General features: G+C 29.5%; 2 protein-coding genes across 2 annotated transcripts; one reads left to right on the top strand and one right to left on the bottom strand.

The window, feature by feature from the left end:
• The first annotated feature begins 4,920 nt into the window (after positions 1-4,920).
• Positions 4,921-6,186, top strand: LOC135138210 (chymotrypsin BI-like). The gene is made up of 5 exons (XM_064068133.1): positions 4,921-5,072; positions 5,129-5,279; positions 5,332-5,489; positions 5,547-5,633; positions 5,689-6,186. The coding sequence occupies exons 1-5, from the start codon at positions 5,000-5,002 to the stop codon at positions 5,997-5,999; spliced, it is 780 nt and encodes a 259-aa protein (XP_063924203.1). The 5' UTR covers positions 4,921-4,999; the 3' UTR covers positions 6,000-6,186.
• Positions 6,187-16,874: 10,688 nt separating this feature from the next.
• On the bottom strand, positions 16,875-18,333 carry LOC135138800 (chymotrypsin BI-like). Its single transcript, XM_064068820.1, has 5 exons — positions 18,239-18,333; positions 18,025-18,181; positions 17,809-17,975; positions 17,670-17,756; positions 16,875-17,618 (listed from the first exon to the last, which is right to left on the bottom strand). The coding sequence occupies exons 1-5, from the start codon at positions 18,330-18,332 to the stop codon at positions 17,299-17,301; spliced, it is 825 nt and encodes a 274-aa protein (XP_063924890.1). The 5' UTR covers position 18,333; the 3' UTR covers positions 16,875-17,298.
• Between the last annotated feature and the right edge of the window lie 2,541 nt (positions 18,334-20,874).

The following is a 20,874-nucleotide window of genomic DNA, read 5'->3' as shown; positions in this document are numbered from 1 at the left end:
GATGCACTTATTTTTGAGTGCTATTATGAAATGAGAAAGGTTTTGATAAGCTGTGGTGGAAATGTTTAAATTAATAACATGATAAGGTTTTCTTGGGAATAAGAACGCACTCAGGCTGCTATTACTGACGTCAGTTTTCAAAATTTTTGCGTCAGTGCTCTTAATACTAAAAAAAATAATATTTTTCGAATTTTTTGTCATTACTAAAACAAAGAAATAAATTTTAGTTTTACAAAGTCGGGTTTTATTTACCACGGTAAGATATAATGAGGTGGAGCACCATCGTGTTGAAAACCATTTTCCGTCCGCTAGCACGACTTGTCAAATTAATGCAATGAAAAGCCACCCCTAAAATAACTGATTATGCAATCAGTGGAGCAGATAACCAAGGGAAAAATACTTTTTGAAAAATCGGAAAATCAAAAATTTTAAAAATCGAAAAACCAAAAAATTGTAATTCGATTCTAAATTGAAATGTTGCAAAACTGAGAAAGAGAAAAGTAGAAAAATTTTAAGAATCGAAAAACCGACATGTCGGAAAAACGAAAATTCAAAGTAAGCGAAAAACTAAAAAATCGAAAAATCGAAATATCAAAAAATGTAAAAATTGAAAAACTGAAAAATCGAAAAATTGAAAAATTGAAAAATTGCAAAATGGAAAAATTAAAACAACTGATAAATCGGAAAATTGAAACATCGAAGAATTGATAAATCGATAACTACAAAACTCAAAAAATCGACACATCGAAAAATTGAGAAATCGAAAAGTCGAAAAATCGAAAACCAGAAAAATAAAAAAATTGAAACATCGAGAAACTGGAGAACTGACAATTCGAAAAATTTTAAAATAGAAACATTGCACAATCGAAAAAGTGAAAAATTGATAAACCGAAAGATCTAAAATTTAAAAAATCGAAAAAGTAAAAATTTGACATACAGAAATCGAAACATCAAAAATCTAAAGAATCCAAATTTGAAATATTAACATTTTGAAATATGGAAGAAATGATAAATCGATAAATCTAAAACTCCAAAAATCGACAAATTGAAAAATCGAAGAAAAATTGAGAATTCGAAAAGACGTAAAATCGAAACCCGAAAAAATTAATAAAAGAAAAATTGAAAAATTGGAGAATTGAAAAATCGAAAAATTAAAGATTTTAAAAAGCGAAAAGTGAAAAATTGCTAAATCGAAAAATCTAATATTTAAAAATTCGAAAAATTAGAAGATTGAAAAACTAAAAATTCGGCATATAGAAATCGAAAAATTGAAATATGGTAAAATTGATAAATCAATAAATCTAAAAGTCGAAAAATTGAAGAAAAATTGAGAAATAGAAAAGTCGAAAAATGGAAAACCGGAAAAACTAAAAATAGAAAAGTTGAAAAATCAAAAAATCAGAAATTTGAAAAATTGAAAAATTGAAAAATTTAAAAATAGAAACATTGCACAATCGAAAAATTGAAAAACTGAAAAATCGAAAAATTGAAAATTTGATATATCGAAAAATCTAAAATTAAAAAATCGAAAAATTAGAAAATCGAAAAAGTAAAAATTCGACATATAGAAATCGAAAAATCGAAAAATCGATAGACAAAAATTTGAAGAATTAAAATTTGAAAAATCCCAAAATTGAAATATCGAATAATTAGTAAATGGATAAATCGAAAACTCGAAAAATCGAAGAAAAAATGAGAAATATAGACGTCGAAAAACCGAAAACCTGAAAAATTAAAAAAAAAATTGAAAAATTGAGAAATCGAGATATCGAAAAATTAATAAATCGAAACATCTAAAATTTAAAAAATCGAAAAATTGGAAAATCGAAAAAGTAAAAATTCGACTAATAGAAACCGAAAAATCGAAAAATCAAAATCGAAATTTGAAAAATCCAAAAACTAGAATTTGGATGAACTGATAAATCGAAAAATCGATAAATTGAAAAATAGAGGAAAAACTGAGAATTCGAAAAATTTTAAAAAAGAAACATTGCGCAGTCGAAAAATTGAAAACTTGAATAATTGAAAAGAACAAAAACTTGAAGAATTGAAAAAAACTCAAAATTGTAAAATTGATAATCGAAAAATGTAAGATTAAAAAAATCGAAAAATTAAAAAACCGGAAAAGTAAAAATTGGTTAAATAGAAATCGAAAAACGAAAATTTGAAGAATGCAAATTTGGAAAATCGAAAAATTGAAAACCCGAAAAATCGGCATATGGAAAATTCGAAAAAAAATTAAGACATCGAGAAGTCGAAAAAGCAAAAACCGGAAAAATTAATAAAAGAAAAATTAAGAAATTGGAAAACTGAGAAATTGCTAATGCGAAAAATTAAAAATTAAAAAATTGATAAATCGAAAATTCTAAAATTGAAAAAATCAAAAAATTAGAAAATCGAAAAAGAAAAATTCGGCATTGAAATCGAAAGGTCAAAAATGTGAAGAATTGAAATTTGAAAAATCCCAAAATTCAAATATCGAAGAATGGGTAAATGGATAAATTGAAAACTCGAATAATCGACAAACGGCAGAATCGAAGAAAAAATGAGAAATCGGAAAGTCGAAATATCAAAAACCCGAAAAATTAAAATAAGAAAAATTAAAAAATCGAGAAGTGGGAAAATTTATAAATCGAAACGTCGAAAATTTAAAAAAAAATTAAAAAGTAAAAATTCGACATATAGAAATCGAAAAATGAAAATTTGAAGAAGCGAAATTTGAAAAATCTAAAAATTTAATTATAAATTACAAATCGATAGATCTAAAACTCGAACAACCGACAAAATGAGAAATCGAAGAAAAATTGAGAATTCGAAAAGTCGAAAAATCGAAAACTGGAAAAACTACAAAAAAATTGAAAAATCGCAAAATTATAGATTTAAAACATCGAAAAATTATAAAATCGAAAAAGTAAAAATTCGGCATATAGAAATCTAAAAATCGAAAATTTGAAGAAGCGAAATTTGAAAAACCCAAAAATTGATATATGGAAGAATTGTTAAATCGATAAATCAAAAACCCGAAAAATCCACAAATTGAAATCCAAGAAAAAGTGAGCAGTTGGAGATTTGATAAATCGAAAAATCGAACAATTTTAAAATGGAAACATTGCACAATCGAAAAATTGAAAAATTGGAAATTCGAAGAATCGAAATTTGAAAAATCCCATAATTGAAATATCGAAAAATCGACAAACGGAAAAATCGAAGAGAAAATGAAAAATCGAAGTCAAAAAATGAAAAGCCGCAAAATAATAATTGCATTTATTAACGCCAATAAAGCTATTACAGAGTAACATAAAGAAAAAAAAAAACTACAATAAACTACAATAAACAGAAACGCACAACTTACATTCTAAAATAAATTCCTAAGCTGGGACTTAAAAACTTTAAAACTCACACGTATAAAGTAAGGTTTCTTGCATAGAGAGACGAATTAATAAAGCTTGTCATGGTTTTATGGTATATAACTAAAAAAAAAATCAAGCAATTTAAAAATAGAAACAACGCACAAACGAAAAATTTGGTAAATCGAAAAATCTAAAGTTCACAAAATGGAAATATGAACAATTCGTCATATTGAAATCGAAAAATAAAAAATTTGAAGAATCGAAATTAGAAAATTCCCAAAACTGAAATATCGAAAAATTGAAAACTAGAAAAATCGACAAACGGAAAAATTGAAGTAAAAATCCAAAAATCCAGAAGTTAACAAATAATCAGAAACCCGAAAAATTAAAGAACAATTGAAAAATCAAAATATTTAAGAACAGAAACATTACACAATCGAAACTTTGAAAAATCGTAAAATTTAAATATCAGAAAATTGAAGAACTCAAAAATGAAAAACATTAAAATTCGAAAATTTGAAGTAACGAAATACTTATTACAAAATCTCAAAACTGAAATATCGAAGAATTGATAAATCGATAAATCGAAAACTCAAAAAATCGATAAATTGAAAAACCGAAAACTCGAAGAAAAACTGAAACATCGAAAAATTCAAAAATCGAAAACTGGAAAAGTCGAAAAACCGAAAAATCTAAAATTTACAAAAACCGAAAAGTTGAAAAAAATCAAAAACTGAGGAAATGGGAAATTGATTAATTAAAAAATGAAAAAACTTAGGAATAGAAACACTGCACAATCGACAACGTTCAAAAATTCTATAAATTGGAAAATTGAAGAACCGAAAAATCAAAAAATCGAAAAATCGAAAATTTTAGGAATCGAAACATTGAAATATCTCTAAACTAAAATATCGAAGAATGGATAAATAGATAAATCGAAAAAAAAATGAAAAATTGAAAAATTTAAAATCGAAAAATCGAACCGAAAACCAAAAAAATTCGAAAAGTTGTAAAATTAAAAACCTGATAAACAAAAAAATGAAAAATCGAAAAATCGAAGGATCGAAAAATAAAAAAAAAACCGGAAATTTGAAAATTTGAAGAATTGAGGAACCGAAGAATCGATAAATTGAAAAATCTCAAAATTGAGAAATAGAAAAACTGAGGATTCGAAAGTCGAGAAACGAAAAATCTAAAAGCCGAAAAACTGAAAATCAGGAAATTGTGATACCATATTCATTGAATGTCTGTCTGCGTAATTACAATTTGTAATAAATATTGAAATAAGCACACATGCGCAAGGCGGAAATGAGGATTACTTCTTTAGCGTCATCATTCAAAGAATACGTTATCGATTAGCAGCGTTACTACAGTTTTAAGTACTTTTAACAAAATAATGCCACGAACTTTTCAATGATTTTCGTTTTATTTTTAAGTACACTTAACGCATATGAGTCATTTAAGACAGAAAATGTATGAAGCAAAATACAACTTGTTTGTAGAGACATACCTTATCATCGATTTTCTTTGAATGTCCAAAGATAAATGTATCAACAATAATTTCCTTTGAGCTAGAATAAACACTATTGAGATAATGCAAAAGTATATAAAATCAAGTGCTTATTTGGAGCACTCAAACCACAAACAGAATGAAGCAGAGTACTTTCCTTGTAGTTCTTGTATTGATGACTGTTTTTACAGCATTCGCTGCTAAAATTAAAGGTACCTAATTAATTTTATTAATTTAGGTAAATTTTTACTGTTTTATTTAATTTTAGAACCACGAATCACCAACGGGGACGTAGCTGCAAAGGGTCAGTTTCCATGGCAAGTCGGTGTTGTAGCCACCAGAAGCGGTTGGATAAATTACTGTGGAGGTGCGCTTATTAGCCAAGAATGGGTTTTAACAGTCGCACACTGCATTTACGAGTAAATTGTAAAAAAATCTACAGAATTTATGTTAAAAATGCCGCGTTTACAGAGCTGAGGCCGTTATAATCATCTACGACACTTTAAGCTTAGAAGATCCGAATGCCAATGTTAAAAAAACAGAAAAGTACATTGTACATGAATCATACGACAACAAAACGCTTCAAAACGACGTTGGATTAATCCTGCTCGACGATCCATTACCAGATGGTAAACATCATACGTAAATTATTTACAGTTCAACTTTTAAACGTCCACAATTTTTAGACAAAGTTCAAGCCATCGCATTAGCTGAAGACGAACTGGAAGCAGGGACTCAAGTAACAGTAATCGGTTGGGGCCTTACCAGTGATGGTACAGCCAAAATTTTATGTCGATGCAAAAATTTCAACAGTATGTATGATTTTAGATGAAAGTGAATTTTACGATGTTTTGCGCTATATGACAGTTCCTACTATCGATAATGAAAAATGTGCACAAGTGTATGGGTTGGACGTTGTGCAGCCTAACGTGGTGTGTACGGATCCTGGAAATCCGGTGAAGAATCCTTGCAAGGGAGATGGTGGAGATCCGGCTATAGTGGATGTTGACTCGAATCCGACTCATGTCGCTTTGTTTAGTTTTTTGAGTACGTATGGGTGCGAGGATCCTGATTTTCCGGCGGGTTTTACGAGAACGGCGTTTTATAGAAAGTGGATTAGAGATTTAACCGGGATATAGCCGACATCTTATGAATACTGGAAATTATAATAAATATCAAGCCATCTCAACTTAATAATAATAATAATAATAATAGTTTATTGTCTAACAGAACAATGTTCCAATAGAGACAACAAATAAAATAAAAAAAAAAATTATGGGTTATATTTGTCTTAAGGGGACTCGCTAGACGAGGCAACATTTTTTTGGTTTTTTGTATGAAAAAATGATATTAATATAGATGTATCATACATCAAACTGCAGCTTTTTTTATATTCTAGAGCGCAGAGACCAGTTCAATCAATTAAAAAATATATGGCTGAGAAATATCGTAAAAAACAGACCATAGTATGTTTTCTTTTCAAGTTTTTTGAGTCATAACCATCATAGAATCGCTTGAAAATTCGCACATGGATAAAACATCACTTTTTACAGGGCGCAGAGTTACTAAATGTTTGTTAGTGGTACAATTTGTTTAAATAATAATGTGTTTATTAAAATCAAAATATGCCACAAATTAATGCAAAATACGTCGAATAATTTTAACAGGAATATCAGAGGAAAATTAATGATCTGTTGGTTAGCAGAGTTTTTAACAAAAACTAACAATTATTGAAAAAAATGGGTATCAATTCGACAGAATTTGAGCAGTTAGTTCAATACTTTGCCGATAGGAGCGTCACTAAAATTTACGGAAGCGACTTTCCAGGTAAAACCCTTATCGCCTGCTCTACCATAAGTTGATTGTTAGAGTTCTCGGCTGATTTTTCTAATTTATGGCAAGGAACTCAGTTTTATAACAAGCCGCCAGGACCGACCGTAGTAATCTATTGTTAAGGAAATTAACTTTTACGCAATGAGGTACTATCATAAAACCGAATTAAAACTGGGGAACTATAATATTTTTGCTCCACTCAGGATCCTGAATTCAATACACATGATTACTAAAAATTCATTGTAATATTATTGTCAATATATATTTTGCTTTGTTAATTAATAAAACTAATAAACATATTTATAATAATAATAAAAAATATATAAAATACAGCTTTTGTTTAACACGTATAAGTAGCTAAGTGTATCTACTACTTATCCCAGAAACGAGGTGTTTTAAAATAGCCCTACGCCCAGTAACTTCTCCCTTCATTGTTTACTCGAAAAAAGTGCTCGTATATGTTTTCATTTGCCGAGAGATCATTTTCAAAATATATTTATAATAAAAATATGCAAGTCTTGGTGATGAAAAATGTACTCCTAATAAATTATTAAAGTACATAAAAAAATAGAAACAAATTTCATTTATTTTAAAAAAATCTCTCGCAAAGGCAGGTTCCTCTTTCTTCTTGAATCAATTATTTCGGGCAATAATGCGCCAAAGTAAAATCTGCCAAGTGTTTACACATATTTCTTCGTCTTTATAAATTTTTTCTATATACATATTCTATGTCCATACAACAAAATAAACTTGTGAAATACCCGTAACAAGCATTTGTGCCTGGACTTGAAAGTAGTAATCATGATTTTTTTTTTAGTTTCAATTCTCTGTCTGTCAATGTACAAAATTTGATTATTTTTTTTCTAACCGCTTCTTCGAGAGACAAATCTTGCGATTTTGAAGGGCATTTAATTTCAACTAATGCACTCCTATCCTCTAGAACCCTGTCTGGACTAACAGCCAAGTAAGGAAATTGTTGTGAAATAAGCAAGCCACACCGTTCAGTTTTTATATTTTTATTTATTTCAAAACATTTACAGTTTTTCCTCACTTTGCTGTCCGTAGTATGTATGACTATTACCTCTAAATGTACTGTACAACAGAGACTCCACAGTTTTAGCTATTGCTGTAGTCGGTCTAAGTTTGTATACAATACGTCCAAAATTTGAAGCCGTAACCATAATTTCTCTTTATTTTGCCCAAATGTGCCTGTTCCCTAGTGTCTATTTCAATTTGGTCTAAATTCAAAGATAATTTTCTCAAAAAAACCTCTTTGGCTGTCACAAATGTTTCTACATCCATGACAGGATTTTCTAAACAATATTTAAACCATAATCGCAGTCGGGACCAGCATACGTAAATTTTTTTACGACATATTTTTTTTACGAATACTTTGTCTAAGACGAGCTTGTTTTATAGATGAACAATATTTTTTTGTTATTAAACCAGGACCTTACTTATCCCCTCTAAAAATTGATGACGTCACCTCAAAATTTTGCTGAATAAATCCTATCTAAATTGTATAAAATGTGATGAGTCTCTTCTTGTGATTTATCATTCCATTCATGTTTTTTGGATTTGCATATACAGGATGACCCCAAAAATTAATGAATGCGTAAATTTATTTTATTGATTTAATCAGGAACTACAGAACCCAATGCTTTGAAATCTTGCAAATGTTTTAAGGTTACAAAGAGCATAATCAATTTTTAGTCAAAATATATTTGCTTATCCCCTCCAAAAAATTGATGACGTCAGCTCAAAAGTTTGCCGTATAATCTTATTTAAAATTTACAAAATATGATGAGTCTCTTCTTGTAATTTATCATTCCATTCATATTTTTTGGATTGACTCAAAAAATTTAATGAAAGCGCAAATTTATTTTATTGATTTAATCAGGAACTACAAAATCGAATGCTTTGAAATCTAATGTGAAAAAAACATAGGCATGCAGTCGTCACGTTTCCGATAGAGAGGGAAGTACTGTCTAAACTCTTTAAACCAATTTTTTTATTTTTCCATTTTTCCATTTCTCAATTTTTCAATGTTTCAGTTTGGAATTTTTTCACTGTTTCGATTCTTTAATTTTCCTTCCATTTTCAGGTTTTTCAATATTTCAGCTTTGGAATTTTACAATATTTCGTTTCTTCAATTTTTCAAATTTTTGATATTGTGTTTTCTCGGTTTTTAAATTTTTCGATATTTTAATTTTTCAGTTTTTAAAGTTTTAGGTTTTTAGATTTCTCACTATCTCGACTTTTCGATTTTTCAGCTCCATGATTTTCCAATTTGTCGAATTTTTAGATTTTAGATTTTTTGTTCTCGATCATTCAATTTTCTGAGTTTTCAGGCTTCGATTTTTTTTGTTGTTGATTTCTTGGATTTTGTTTTTTAAATTTTCCTATTTATCAACTTACTGGGATTTCAATGTTTTGATTTTTTGATTGTTCAATTTCTCGATTTTTTGAATTTTTGGTTTTTGATACGATTTTTTTTTTTCAAAAATTTTCATTTTTTCAATTTATTAACTTTACGATATTTCAGTTGTACGATTTTTAAATTTTTTTATTTTTCAGTTTTCAATTTTTGACGTTTCTAAATTTTTCGATTTTTCAATTTTTCGATTAACTGATTTTTTGATTTTCCCATTTCTCTATTTCTTGATTTTCCAATTTTTTCTTCAATTGTGATTTTTCAATTTTTCGATTTCTGGATTTTTCAATGTTTCAGTTTTGGATTTTTTCACTTTTCCGATTTTTCAATTTTCTTTCCATTTTTCACTTTTTCAAGATTTCAGTTTTGAATTTTTTCACTTTTTCGATTCTTCAATTTTCCTCCCATTTTTCAGTTTTTCAGTATTTCAGTTCTGGGATTTTGCAATGTTTCGGTTCTTCAATTTTTCCATTTTTTTATGTTTCGATTTCTCGGTTTTTCAATTTTTCGATAGGTATTTTAATTTTTCAATTTGTAAGTTCTAAATTTTCCATTATTCGATTTTTCAAGTTCTCGGTTTAGATTTTTTGGTTTTCCAATTCTTCGATTTTTAAATTGTTTAATTTTTAGATTGTTCAATTTCTCGATTTATAGATTTTTCAATTTTTCGGTTTACCGATTTTTTTCATTTAAAATGTTTCAATTTTTCAATTATTAAGTTTTCGATTTTTCAATTTTGGTGTAATTTGAAAACGGTATTAATAATATATTTAGGCGAATAAACTAATAAACGGGCTTGATAAGCCTTATTTGCTCTACAGTGTCTAAATTGTGTTTGAATAATATAATAATTATCTCGAATATTAAAATTAATATGTCAAAAGAATACGAGAAATGATTATTCTGCGCTGAAGGTATGTTGTGGGCCGCCTGTCTATCCCAACGTTTCAGGTAGATTTAAAGACGAATTGCTGGTTGCGTTTAAGGCAACAAATGGCGCCCAATTCAAGCTTGTCTCTTGTCTAGCGTTCCCCCTTAAATATGAATTGAATGTATTTTTTCTTCAAACGTCAGAAATACGGGTCATTGCATACCTCAATTGATAAATACAAAGTCCCACTTCACTGCCTTGACAGGAAAAAAAAATTCTGCTTAGGCTGCAAAAATTTTTTGCTGCCGCTGAATCAACCAATGAAATTTAAGCCTAGCCGTCTTATGTGTTGATGTTGATGTTCTCACTGTTACTAGTGTTTTGTGCTGCCAATGTCAATCACAGACAACTGTCATATGTCATTTGTCACAATTCAGTCGGTCAGAGTCGAAGATTTGAATTATAACTGTCACCTAAATTAACCAATCATCATGCACAATCAAGAATAGTCATAATAATATAAAAAGGTAAAATTTTACAAAGGGCACTTCACGATTTCGCACAAACTGTTTGCACACAACTCTTCTACAGCACCCCCTGAACACGTTCCTCACCTTCAAATGTTGTAGAAATGCTTACTTTTACCACAAAAAATTGTTAAATTTCCCACAGTCTTCAATGGGAAGCCGTTTCCAACATAACCTAACTTTTTATAGTCAACAACACGCGTACATGTAACGTCGGGTATTTAGTGAAGGCAGGGCGCTTCGCGCCCTGCGCCCCATTGCAAACATACCCCTAAACGTGGCACTTCTTGCCCCGTGGATCATTGTCATTGGAATTCGTGCGAATTCAACTATGTGTGTAGTTGGTTGCCTACATGTTGCGCAACTAATAGGGTGCAAACCATAGGGCGAAAGGGGCGAACACTAAATATTTTTTTGTGACACAAGGAAGCATTTCCACAACTTTTGAAGGTGAGGAACGTGATCGGGGGTGATGTACAAGAGTTTTGCATAAACAGTTTGTGCGAAATCGTGAAGTGCCCTTTGTAAAATTTCACCGAAGTAACAACATTTAAAATATTATAAAATGATAGTATTTGTAGGAGTACGTGATGGAATCAAAGGTATTTTGATTGCTAGAACTTGTCCTCTACAGATTTTAAAGGTGGCATATTTAGGTGAATGTTGTTTTAAATAGCTGAAATTGGAATATTAAACAAGAAGAAAAGGCCTCTCCGTGAGTAAATTTGCCACTGACCTATTTTCACATCAAAGTGAAAAACTATATCGATACTGAAAGAAAAAAATCACACAGTTATAGAGTATAGTGACTCCAATTTTTCTGCCTAGGCTGTTTTCGCATTTTTTCTGCCGGTCATCAGCGGCAGAAAAAGTGAGGGGTAGGCTTAGATCATATAATAAATAGATACCAATACTCAAACTCAAAGGTGTGACTAGACATGAAGCTATCTGTTGTCGTTTTCTACGTCAAAGGGAGTAGTATAATGCTATCCTTGTGTGATCACTACATCTTCATCTTTGTTATATGCATTTCATCTGTATATGTCTATTTCACTTCCATCCTTGTACCGCACCAGCGCAACAAATCGCTTTTGACAGATGTTTCTTCTAACCTCTCTTTCGAGTTGTTGTACAAAAAACAATTTTAGAATTTAGAACAAAGATCCTATTTTAAGTGATGTAATCATAAAGGATCACAATTGTTGCCCAATAATTTACTATTCCTTTCGTTATCTATTGTGAATTATTTATAAAATCAAGCTGTCAACATCTTTCTTCCGAAGTTAGTTCAGACATACTTCCTAAAATTTAGGCGCGCAAAATTCAAATAGTGATCAGGCAAGGACAGCTTCATTGTAATCCCTCCATGCACGAGAGAGATGTGTGACAGGAGGATGTCGTCACAGGCTGTCCTAGGGAAAGAACACGGCATGGTGGTATCTATTTATTATATGATCTAAGGGGGTAGGTACCTACCTGTTTGGTGATTATGATTTATGATCAAGTGTCTGAATGTTTTAGACCTTAGAATACAAGTTGGTTATCGTATTAGTGCTTTAAGAATCAGTTCTAAGTGATTTTTGTCACAATTTCTTAGATTTCAACATTTTCATGTCCAATAAATTGGATCCAGTTTCACGTTTGAAGAAAAAATAGCATGTTTTATACGGAGAAAAATGACTTTTCGTGGCTCATCTGTAATTGCCGGCCTCGCGCGCTCGGCCGTCAAACGTACAGATTCGCCACGAAAAGTCTCATTTTTGCTCCTTATAAAACAATATACTATTGCTTACAGTTAAAAATAACTAATAGGTATATAATTGGTAAACTGTTAATAGCAGTTGCAATTTTATTGACAACAGAGCTATTTAAACCAAGATTAGTTTTTCTAAAGATACAAACAAGTAAATCCCGATTTCTGGTATTAACTAAAGGCGTTTTGAAATTTAAAAGCAACAAAAGCTGTCCACAAACTATTTGATCGTTCAAGAGTTTAAACCCAAATCGTAGCTTAAATTTCAAAACGCGATTCAACAGTGCTTCTTATTCAGTTAGATTAAGTCTCTAATCGTAGTTATAGTGAGATTTATTAAGTCCCATCTTGAAAATGAAAAAATTACACATTTTTATTTGCATTCTTTCGAGTCTTGTTACGTGGACTTCATAAAAAGGAAACCATATAATTATGTCGTACTCTAAGATAGGTCTAACTAATGTAATAAAAAGCTTGCGAACAGCAGCAACGCAGTGAAAATCTGTGGTCATCCTTTTTATGAAGCCACTTACACGGTATGACTTATCAATAACATAATCAATGTGCTTATTAAAGCGTAATTCAGATTCAAAAATTATTCCTAGATCTTTAATTTCGTTAACTTTTTCCAAAAGGTGTTTATTTATAGTGTAGGCGAATTCATAGTTCTATAGTTTCCTAGAGAATGTTATACGTTTGCATTTATCATTGTTAAGCATCATATTGTTATTAATACACCACTTCGTAATAAAATCCAGGGCTGCTTGGAGCCGATAACAATCTTCAGTGGAACTTATCTTGAAAAAAATTTTTAGATCATCGGCAAAAAGCAGTAGATGTGATGTAGAGAGGGATACTGTAAGACCATTAATAAATAGTAGGAAGAGTATGGGACCAAGATGACTGCCCTGGGAAACTCCGGAAGGTACTAAGAGAGAAATCCGTTAAACGAAATTATTTAAATACGATTGGTAATATACGATGAAATCCATGTGTGAAATTGACCACAAATACCTATATATCAAAGTTTTTTCATTAGAAGGGCGTGGTTTACACGATCAAATGCCTTGCTAAAATCTAAATAGACCGAGCCAACCTGGCAGCCATCTTCAAAAGCGTCTATAATAAATTCTATATCTATAGCAAGAATTGTGTCTGTACTTCTACCAGGAAGGAATCCACGTTGATACGGTGAAAGTACAGTCGAATAAGTTAATAAAAGTTAATAAAAGAAGACACTTTTAGGTCCCAAAATTGCCGAATTAGGTTATATAAATTTTAATTTAGAAGGAAAAAATATTTGCTCTACGAAAAAGCATACATCAAAAAAATATATATTTAAAAAAAACATTAAACAAAACATGATAGAAACAAATATTTTGTGTAACAAACAAAAAAATCATTAAATAAGCACGATCTATAGTTACGTCCACTAATTCTAAGTTATCGCAAAAAAATGGCGATCAAATTAAAGCAAGTCGCATTTAACAAAAAATAAAATATTAATTCAGGTATTTAAAATGAGTTACAAAAGCAAACTATATATTTCTCTAAATTTTCGATTGTAAATTTATACCTTTGATCGCTTAAAACACTTTTAGGTTTTGAAAACGTGCGTTCCACATCACAAGAAGTATGTATGTATTGTTGGTAGCATTTCCATTACCGCAAATTACGTATACATACTTATAACATATAAAATCGTATCCTGGATACTTTTTTAATAGAGAACATAATTTTTGGAACGCCATTTCCCCCACCTTTCCTGGTGTGTTTTTTAAAGATGTATACACTTTTTCCACAATTTCCATACTTTGGTTGAATTTGAAACCTATAGTTTCTAACTGTTCTATTGCATCAGTAATAACTTTAAAGTGATTTTTAATGCTTTGTACAATCGCACGCAAATGTTTTGAGCCTATGGGGGGATCATTTTTGCCGGTCGTCACCGAAGGAGGCGGTCGAAATCGTCCAAAGGCAGAATTTGTAGGTAGGTTCAAACTACAACGAAATTTACGTGTTGACCAAATTCCCTGAATTAGTTTTAATTTTATAAATTCTTACTCTGAATTAGTTTTAATTTTATAAATACCCTATCTAAAATGTTCAGAATATGATGAGTCTATACTTGTGATTTACCATTCCATTAATATTTTTTGGATTTGTTTATACATACAGGGTGACTCAAAAAAAAATAATGATTTTTCTGATTTTACGATTTTTCGATTTGCGATTTTTCGATTTTCGTTTTTCCGCTTTTGTGGTTTTTCGATTTTTCTGTTTGTTTCAGTTTTTATGGTTCTGCAATTTGTAGGTTTTAGATTTCAATTTTGTGACTCCGATTTTCCACTTTTCGATTTTTGATTTTTTTTCGATCGTTGTTTTTTCAATTTTCATTTTTCCGATTTTTTGATTTTTCAATTTTTAGGCCTTGCAATTTTTTTACTTTTCGCTTTTTCGAGTATTTGTTTCATCGAATTTTCGAGTTTTCGATTTTCGATTTTTCGGTTTTTCCATTTTCCGATTTTCGATTTTTCGATTTTTTTTTCATTTTTCGATTTCCGATTTTTTAATTTTTCGATTTTTCAGTTTCCAGTTTTCGATTTTCCACTTTTTGATTTTACGATTTTTCGATTTTTCTGTTCGTCAGTTTTTAGGCTTTGCAATTTGTTTACTTTTCGATTTTTCGATTATTTTTTTCCAGTTTTTTGATTTTTGAATTGTCGACTTTTAGAGTTTTCAATATTATGAATTTTCGAATTTTCGGTTTTCCTATTTTTCGATTTTTGATTTTTCCATTTTTCGGTTTTTTGACTTTTCAATTCTCGGTTTTTCAATCTTGCAAATTTTCGATTTTTCAGATTTGTGAATTTCCAGTTTTTCGATCGACCTACGTATTAGATTCATTGAATTTTCGATTTTCGGTTTTTCCATTATTAGATTTTTAATTTTCCAGTTTTGTATTTTCAGATTTTCTGTTTTTCGCATATCTGATTTATCAAATTTTCGATTTTTCGGCTTTTCGATTTTTCGATATTTGATTTTCGAATTTTCGATTGTTCAGTTTTCCATTTTCCAGCTTTTAGACTTCAATTTTTTTACTTTTCGATTTTCCAAATTTTCGAGTTTCAATTTTCAGATTTTTGATTTTTCGATTTTCTTTTTAAATCTTTGAATTTTTCGGTTTTGATTTTTCGAATTTTTGATTTTTAATTTTTCCATTCTTCGGTTTTTAGACTTCAATTTTCTTTCTTTTAAATTTTTCGATATTCTATTTTCCGCTTTTCAGAATTTTCGATTTTCAGTTTTCAGACTTTCGATGACTAGAATTTTGGATTTTTCAGTTTTATAATTTTTCGATTTTTAGAAAATTTGAGTAGTCGAATTTTCGATTTGTCAATTCATCGATTTTTCTATGTTCAATTTTTCAATTTAAATTTTGCGATTGTCAATTTGTTAAATTGTCGATTTTTAGAATTTTCGGTTTTTCAATTTTTCCATTCTCAACTGTTAGACTTCAATTTTGTTACTTTCCGATTTTTTGGCTATCGATTTTCCAATTTTCAGAATTTCCAAGTTTCTTTATTCAGATTTTCGATTTTCCACTTTTTCGATCTTAGATTTTTCGAATTTTTGTTTTTCCAATTTTTTGCTTTTTCGATTTTTCTGTTCGTTTCAGTTTTTAGGCTTTGCAATTTTTTTTACTTTATATATTTTGATTTTTTTAATTTCCGATTTGTTTTATTTTTGTTTTTGATTTTTTTGATTTTCAATATTACAAATTTTTGACTTTTCGATTTTTTGGTTTTCCCGTTTTTCAATTTTCGATTTTTGAGGTTTGTGAATTTCCACTTTTCGATCGACCTAGGTATTTGATTCATTGAATTTTCGATTTTTTGATTAGCCATTTTTAGATTTTCGATTTTTACGATTCGTATTTTTCGATTTTCTGTTTTTTGCATTAGTGAATTTCAGTTTTTCCGATTTTTGATTTTGCGCATATTTGATTAATCAAATTTTCGAAAAAGTTAGCATGCTTACAAAAACTTCAAAACATCTACAATATTTCAAAGTATTCAGTTTTGTTATTCTTGATTTCTTCAATAAAATAAATTGAATCAGTCATTAACTTTTTTGAGACACCCTGTACAACCAAATCTAAAAAATATTAATGCAGTGATAAATCACAAGTATAAAACTCATCATATTTTATACATTTAAGATAGGATTTATTCTGCAAAATTTTGAGGTGACGTCATAAATTTTTTAGAGGGGATAAGCAAATATATTTTCATTAAAAATGTATATGTTTATCATGATTTTAAAACATCTGCAAGATTTCAAAGTATTCGATTTTGCAAATTCAAAATTAAATTGCAAAATATTGTTTTATAATTTTGATTTTGATTCCAAAAATCTGGACGTTTCGGATAAAAACTCAACACGGAGTCATAAACTACATGTGTAGGACTATGTTACTGTATAAAATTTAAAACCCATTTACTATGCATAAATTTGAAGTGACGTCATCACATTATTGGTGGGGATGATTAGACAAATTTAATCATTTTGCGACATTTATGAAAAAAATATCAGTTAACAAAAATAGCACGTCTTTATTATTATGCCAGTTACATGTCACTCAACAACAATATCTTTTTTTTAAGAGTATTTTATTTGAAAAAGTGATGAAATTTTTTATACGGAACAATTGATCGAAAGATGTTGGAAAGCAAAATAATTCATGTCCGGACCATCGTTACTCACGAACGAAAGTGACCATTATTTTATGCTTCGTTGGTCGTGAAATCCTATTTAAGCCTTTTAAAATTTACAGTTAGGTCGTGTAATTAACACTTTAGGTCTCTAACGATAAATTTGGCATTTTAAAAAAGCAAAGATCCGAAGCCTATTAATCACATGATTAAGCTGAGATAACTCCAATGGGGAGAAACCCTCACAGATATTTTTTTCTTTATTTTTTCACTTTAATTTACACTAAAAAATAAAAAACTAAAACTTATACTCCAGTTTTTTCCTTAATCCATTCACGGTACGACGCAGTTCTTGTATGTGCCGCAGGATAACTAGCGTCACACCCAAAACTTGACAGAAAACTGAACGATCCCACATGTACAGGGTTAGTACCAGCATCAACAACCAAAGGACTGCCCCCATCTCCAATACAGGGATTATATATCACACTATCATCCCCGTTATTAAAGAACGTGCAAATAATACCCGGAGTATCAGCTTCATACAAATATCTTCCACACTCTGACGTATTCATCGTTGGAACGACTATATAGTTTAAAAGAGTATTGGTGTCGTTTCCATCTTCTAAAACATGTGTAATTAAACTTGAAACCAACTGAAACGCAATTTTCGTACCACCGGAGGTGTGTCCGAAACCACTGATCGTCACTTCAGTACCAGCTTCTAGTTCTTCTTCAGCCAACGAAATAGACTTGGTGGTTTCTAAAATTAAGTATAGAATAAAATCTTCAAGGGGTGTTAATCGTCGTCGTACCATCAAAAATTAAAGGCTCGTTTAGTTTAATCAAACCTATGTCGTACTCGTAGGAGAAAAAGTCCACGGTGAAGTTCTCATGCACTATGTGGGTTTCTGCCAACGATAGGGTTCTTTGAGGGTCGTTGAGGTCAACGGTTCCCGAATAAACGACGGAATAGACAGAACTGTGATCAGGGTGAGTTGTAGGTACTACGATCACCTGATTGTTCTTACCCGTCTATGCAGTGCGCCGATGTTAGTACCCATTCTTCACTAATTAGAGCACCGCCACAGAAAGTAGTTTGGTTTAATAAAGAGTTGATTGTCAGAATTGCTACTTGCCAAGGGAACTGTCCCAGTGTGGCTTGCTGACCGTTGAGAATTCGTGGTTCTGAAACAATAATTAGTCGCTAAAATTATGTTATTTAAAAAAAAAGTAGTGACTTACTGGGTAAAGACTGCGGTGTTAGTACAGAAGATCTAAGTACATTTCCATACGTTGCAAAAATGAGGAAGGCGGAAATAAATACAGCTTCTTTCATTTTGAAGTTTTGTAAATAACTAAATTTTTCGTCTCAAAGTACCACTTCGAAATTTTTATCTTGCGATAAGACTGAAGGGCACTTACGAAATTTTACTCTAGTTTGAGTCATATAAAAGTAAAACCGCTGCAATAATAAAATACTTGACATTTGGGTTTCAAAGTCGAGGAAAAGTACAGGAGTGTTTATTTCGGTAGCGGATTAAAGTGCGCTGCAGATATTTTAATGTGATGATGTTTCTTTTAAATTTTAAAATTTTTGAGAGTTGTCGGAGCAGAGAAATCGAAAAACGAAAATTTTATGAATCAAGGAATCAAATATTCGAAAAGCCGAAAATAGAAAAATGCAACAACCGCAAAATTGAAAATTGGGTGATTCAAAAAATATTCAAAACATAGAAAGCTGAAAAATCGAAATATCGCTTTGTCGAAAAATTGAAAATTTGAAACATTGAAACTTTGAAAAAATATAATCATAATAATAGTGGGTCCAATGAAAATCCCGAAATATCGAAAACCAAAATATAAAATTGAAAATGGAAGAATAGACAAATCAAAATTCAAAAATTCAAAATCATTCAAATATCGGAAAATTGATAAGTCGAAATTTGAAACGACAAACGTCGAAAACTTGAAGATCTGAAATATGGAAATCCAGAAATAATGTAAAATCGACAAATCCAAAACTTGAAAAATTAATAATTTAAAAAAACAAAAAATTTAAAATTTGAAGAATCTGAAATGTGAAACTTTGGAAAAATTTAAAAATGAAACAATCGAAAATCGAAAAATCTAAAATGGAAAAATCGAAAAATCGAAATTCGTAAAAATCAAAAATCGAAAAGTCGTAAATCGAAACTCGAAAATTCGAAACTTGAATAATCGAAAAAATGAAAATTCGAAAATAGAAAATTGAAAATCGAAAATCGAAAATTCGACTAACTAAATATGAAAAATCGAAAATGAAAAACAAATGAAAATCCAAAAATCGAAAAAGCGACAAATCGAAAAAACGAGAAACCAAAAATTGAAAAATTGGGAAATCGGAAAATCGAGAAATTGAAAAACTGAAAATTGGTTCATAGAAAATTCGAAAAATCGAGGATGGAAAAATTAATAATTTAAATATCGGAAAATTGATAACCGAAATTTGAAAAATCAGAAAGTTGAAAATTTGAAGAACCTAAAGTATGGAAAATTGGGAAAATTAAAAAATCAAACAATCAAAAATCTAAAAATCTAAAATTGCAAAATTGAAAATTCGAAAATTAAATATTAATCGAAAAATTGAAAATTCGAAAATAGGGAAATTGAAAATGGAAAATTGAAAATTCTACTAACCAAATACAAAAAGTGAAAAAAAGTGAAAATCCAAAAACCGAAAACTCGAGAAATCAAAAAATTCAAAAATTGGGAAATCAGAACATCGAGAAATCGAAAAATCGAAAAATCGTAAATAAGATCTCGAAAAATCGAAAACTGAGTAATCGAAAAATTGAAAATTCGAAATAATAAAAATAATAGTGAATCCAAGAAAAATCTAGAAATAATGTGAAATCGACAAATCGAAAATACGAAAAATTGAAAGATTGTAATTGGAAGCAGAAGCGTCGAAAAATTGAAAAATGGAAAATAGGAAAATTGAAAATCGAAAATTCCACAAACCAAACACGAAAAATCGAAAATCTAAAAAATTGAAAATACAAAAATCGTAAATCGAAACTCGAAAATCCGAAATAATAATAATGATAGTAGGTCCAACGAAAATTCAGAAATAATGTAAAATCGACAAATCGAAAATTTGAAATAGTGAAGCTTGAAGTCGAAAAATCCAAAACTTGAAAAATTAATAATTTAAATATCGGAGAATTGATGATTTGAAAAAACAAAAAGTTGAAAATTTGAAGGATCTGAAATATGAAACTTTGGAAAAATAGAAAAATAAAACAAACGAAAATCGAAAAATCTAAAATGGAAAAATGAAAAAATCGAAATTCGTAATTATCAAAAATCGAAAACTCGTAAATCGAAACTCGAAAATTCCAAATTTGGATAATCGAAAAAATGAAAATTCGAAAATAGAAAATTGAAAATCGAAAATCGAAAATTCGACTAACTAAATATGAAAAATCGAAAATGAAAAACAAATGAAAATCCAAAAATCGAAAAAGCGACAAATCGAAAAACTGAGAAACCAAAAATTGAAAAATTGGGAAATCGGAAAATCGAGAAATTGAAAAACTGAAAATTGGTTCATAGAAAATTCGAAAAATCGAGAATGGAAAAATTAATAATTTAAATATCGGAAAATTGATAACCGAAATTTGAAAAATCAGAAAGTTGAAATTTTGAAGAATCTAAAATATGGAAAAATGGGAAAGTTAAGAAACGTGAAAATCCAAAAAACCGAAAACTCGAGAAATCAAAAAATTCAAAAATTGGGAAATCAGAACATCGAGAAATCGAAAAATCGAAAATAAGATCTCGAAAAATCGAAAACTGAGTAATCGAAAAATTGAAAATTCGAAATAATAAAAATAATA

Source organism: Zophobas morio, unplaced genomic scaffold (assembly GCF_036711695.1).
Source record: "Zophobas morio isolate AGI-343-1 ecotype UQ-CSIRO unplaced genomic scaffold, CSIRO_AGI_Zmor_V1 ptg000030l, whole genome shotgun sequence".
Classification (NCBI taxonomy): Eukaryota; Metazoa; Arthropoda; class Insecta; order Coleoptera; family Tenebrionidae; genus Zophobas; species Zophobas morio.
This window is presented reverse-complemented; position numbering and strand designations above follow the sequence as displayed.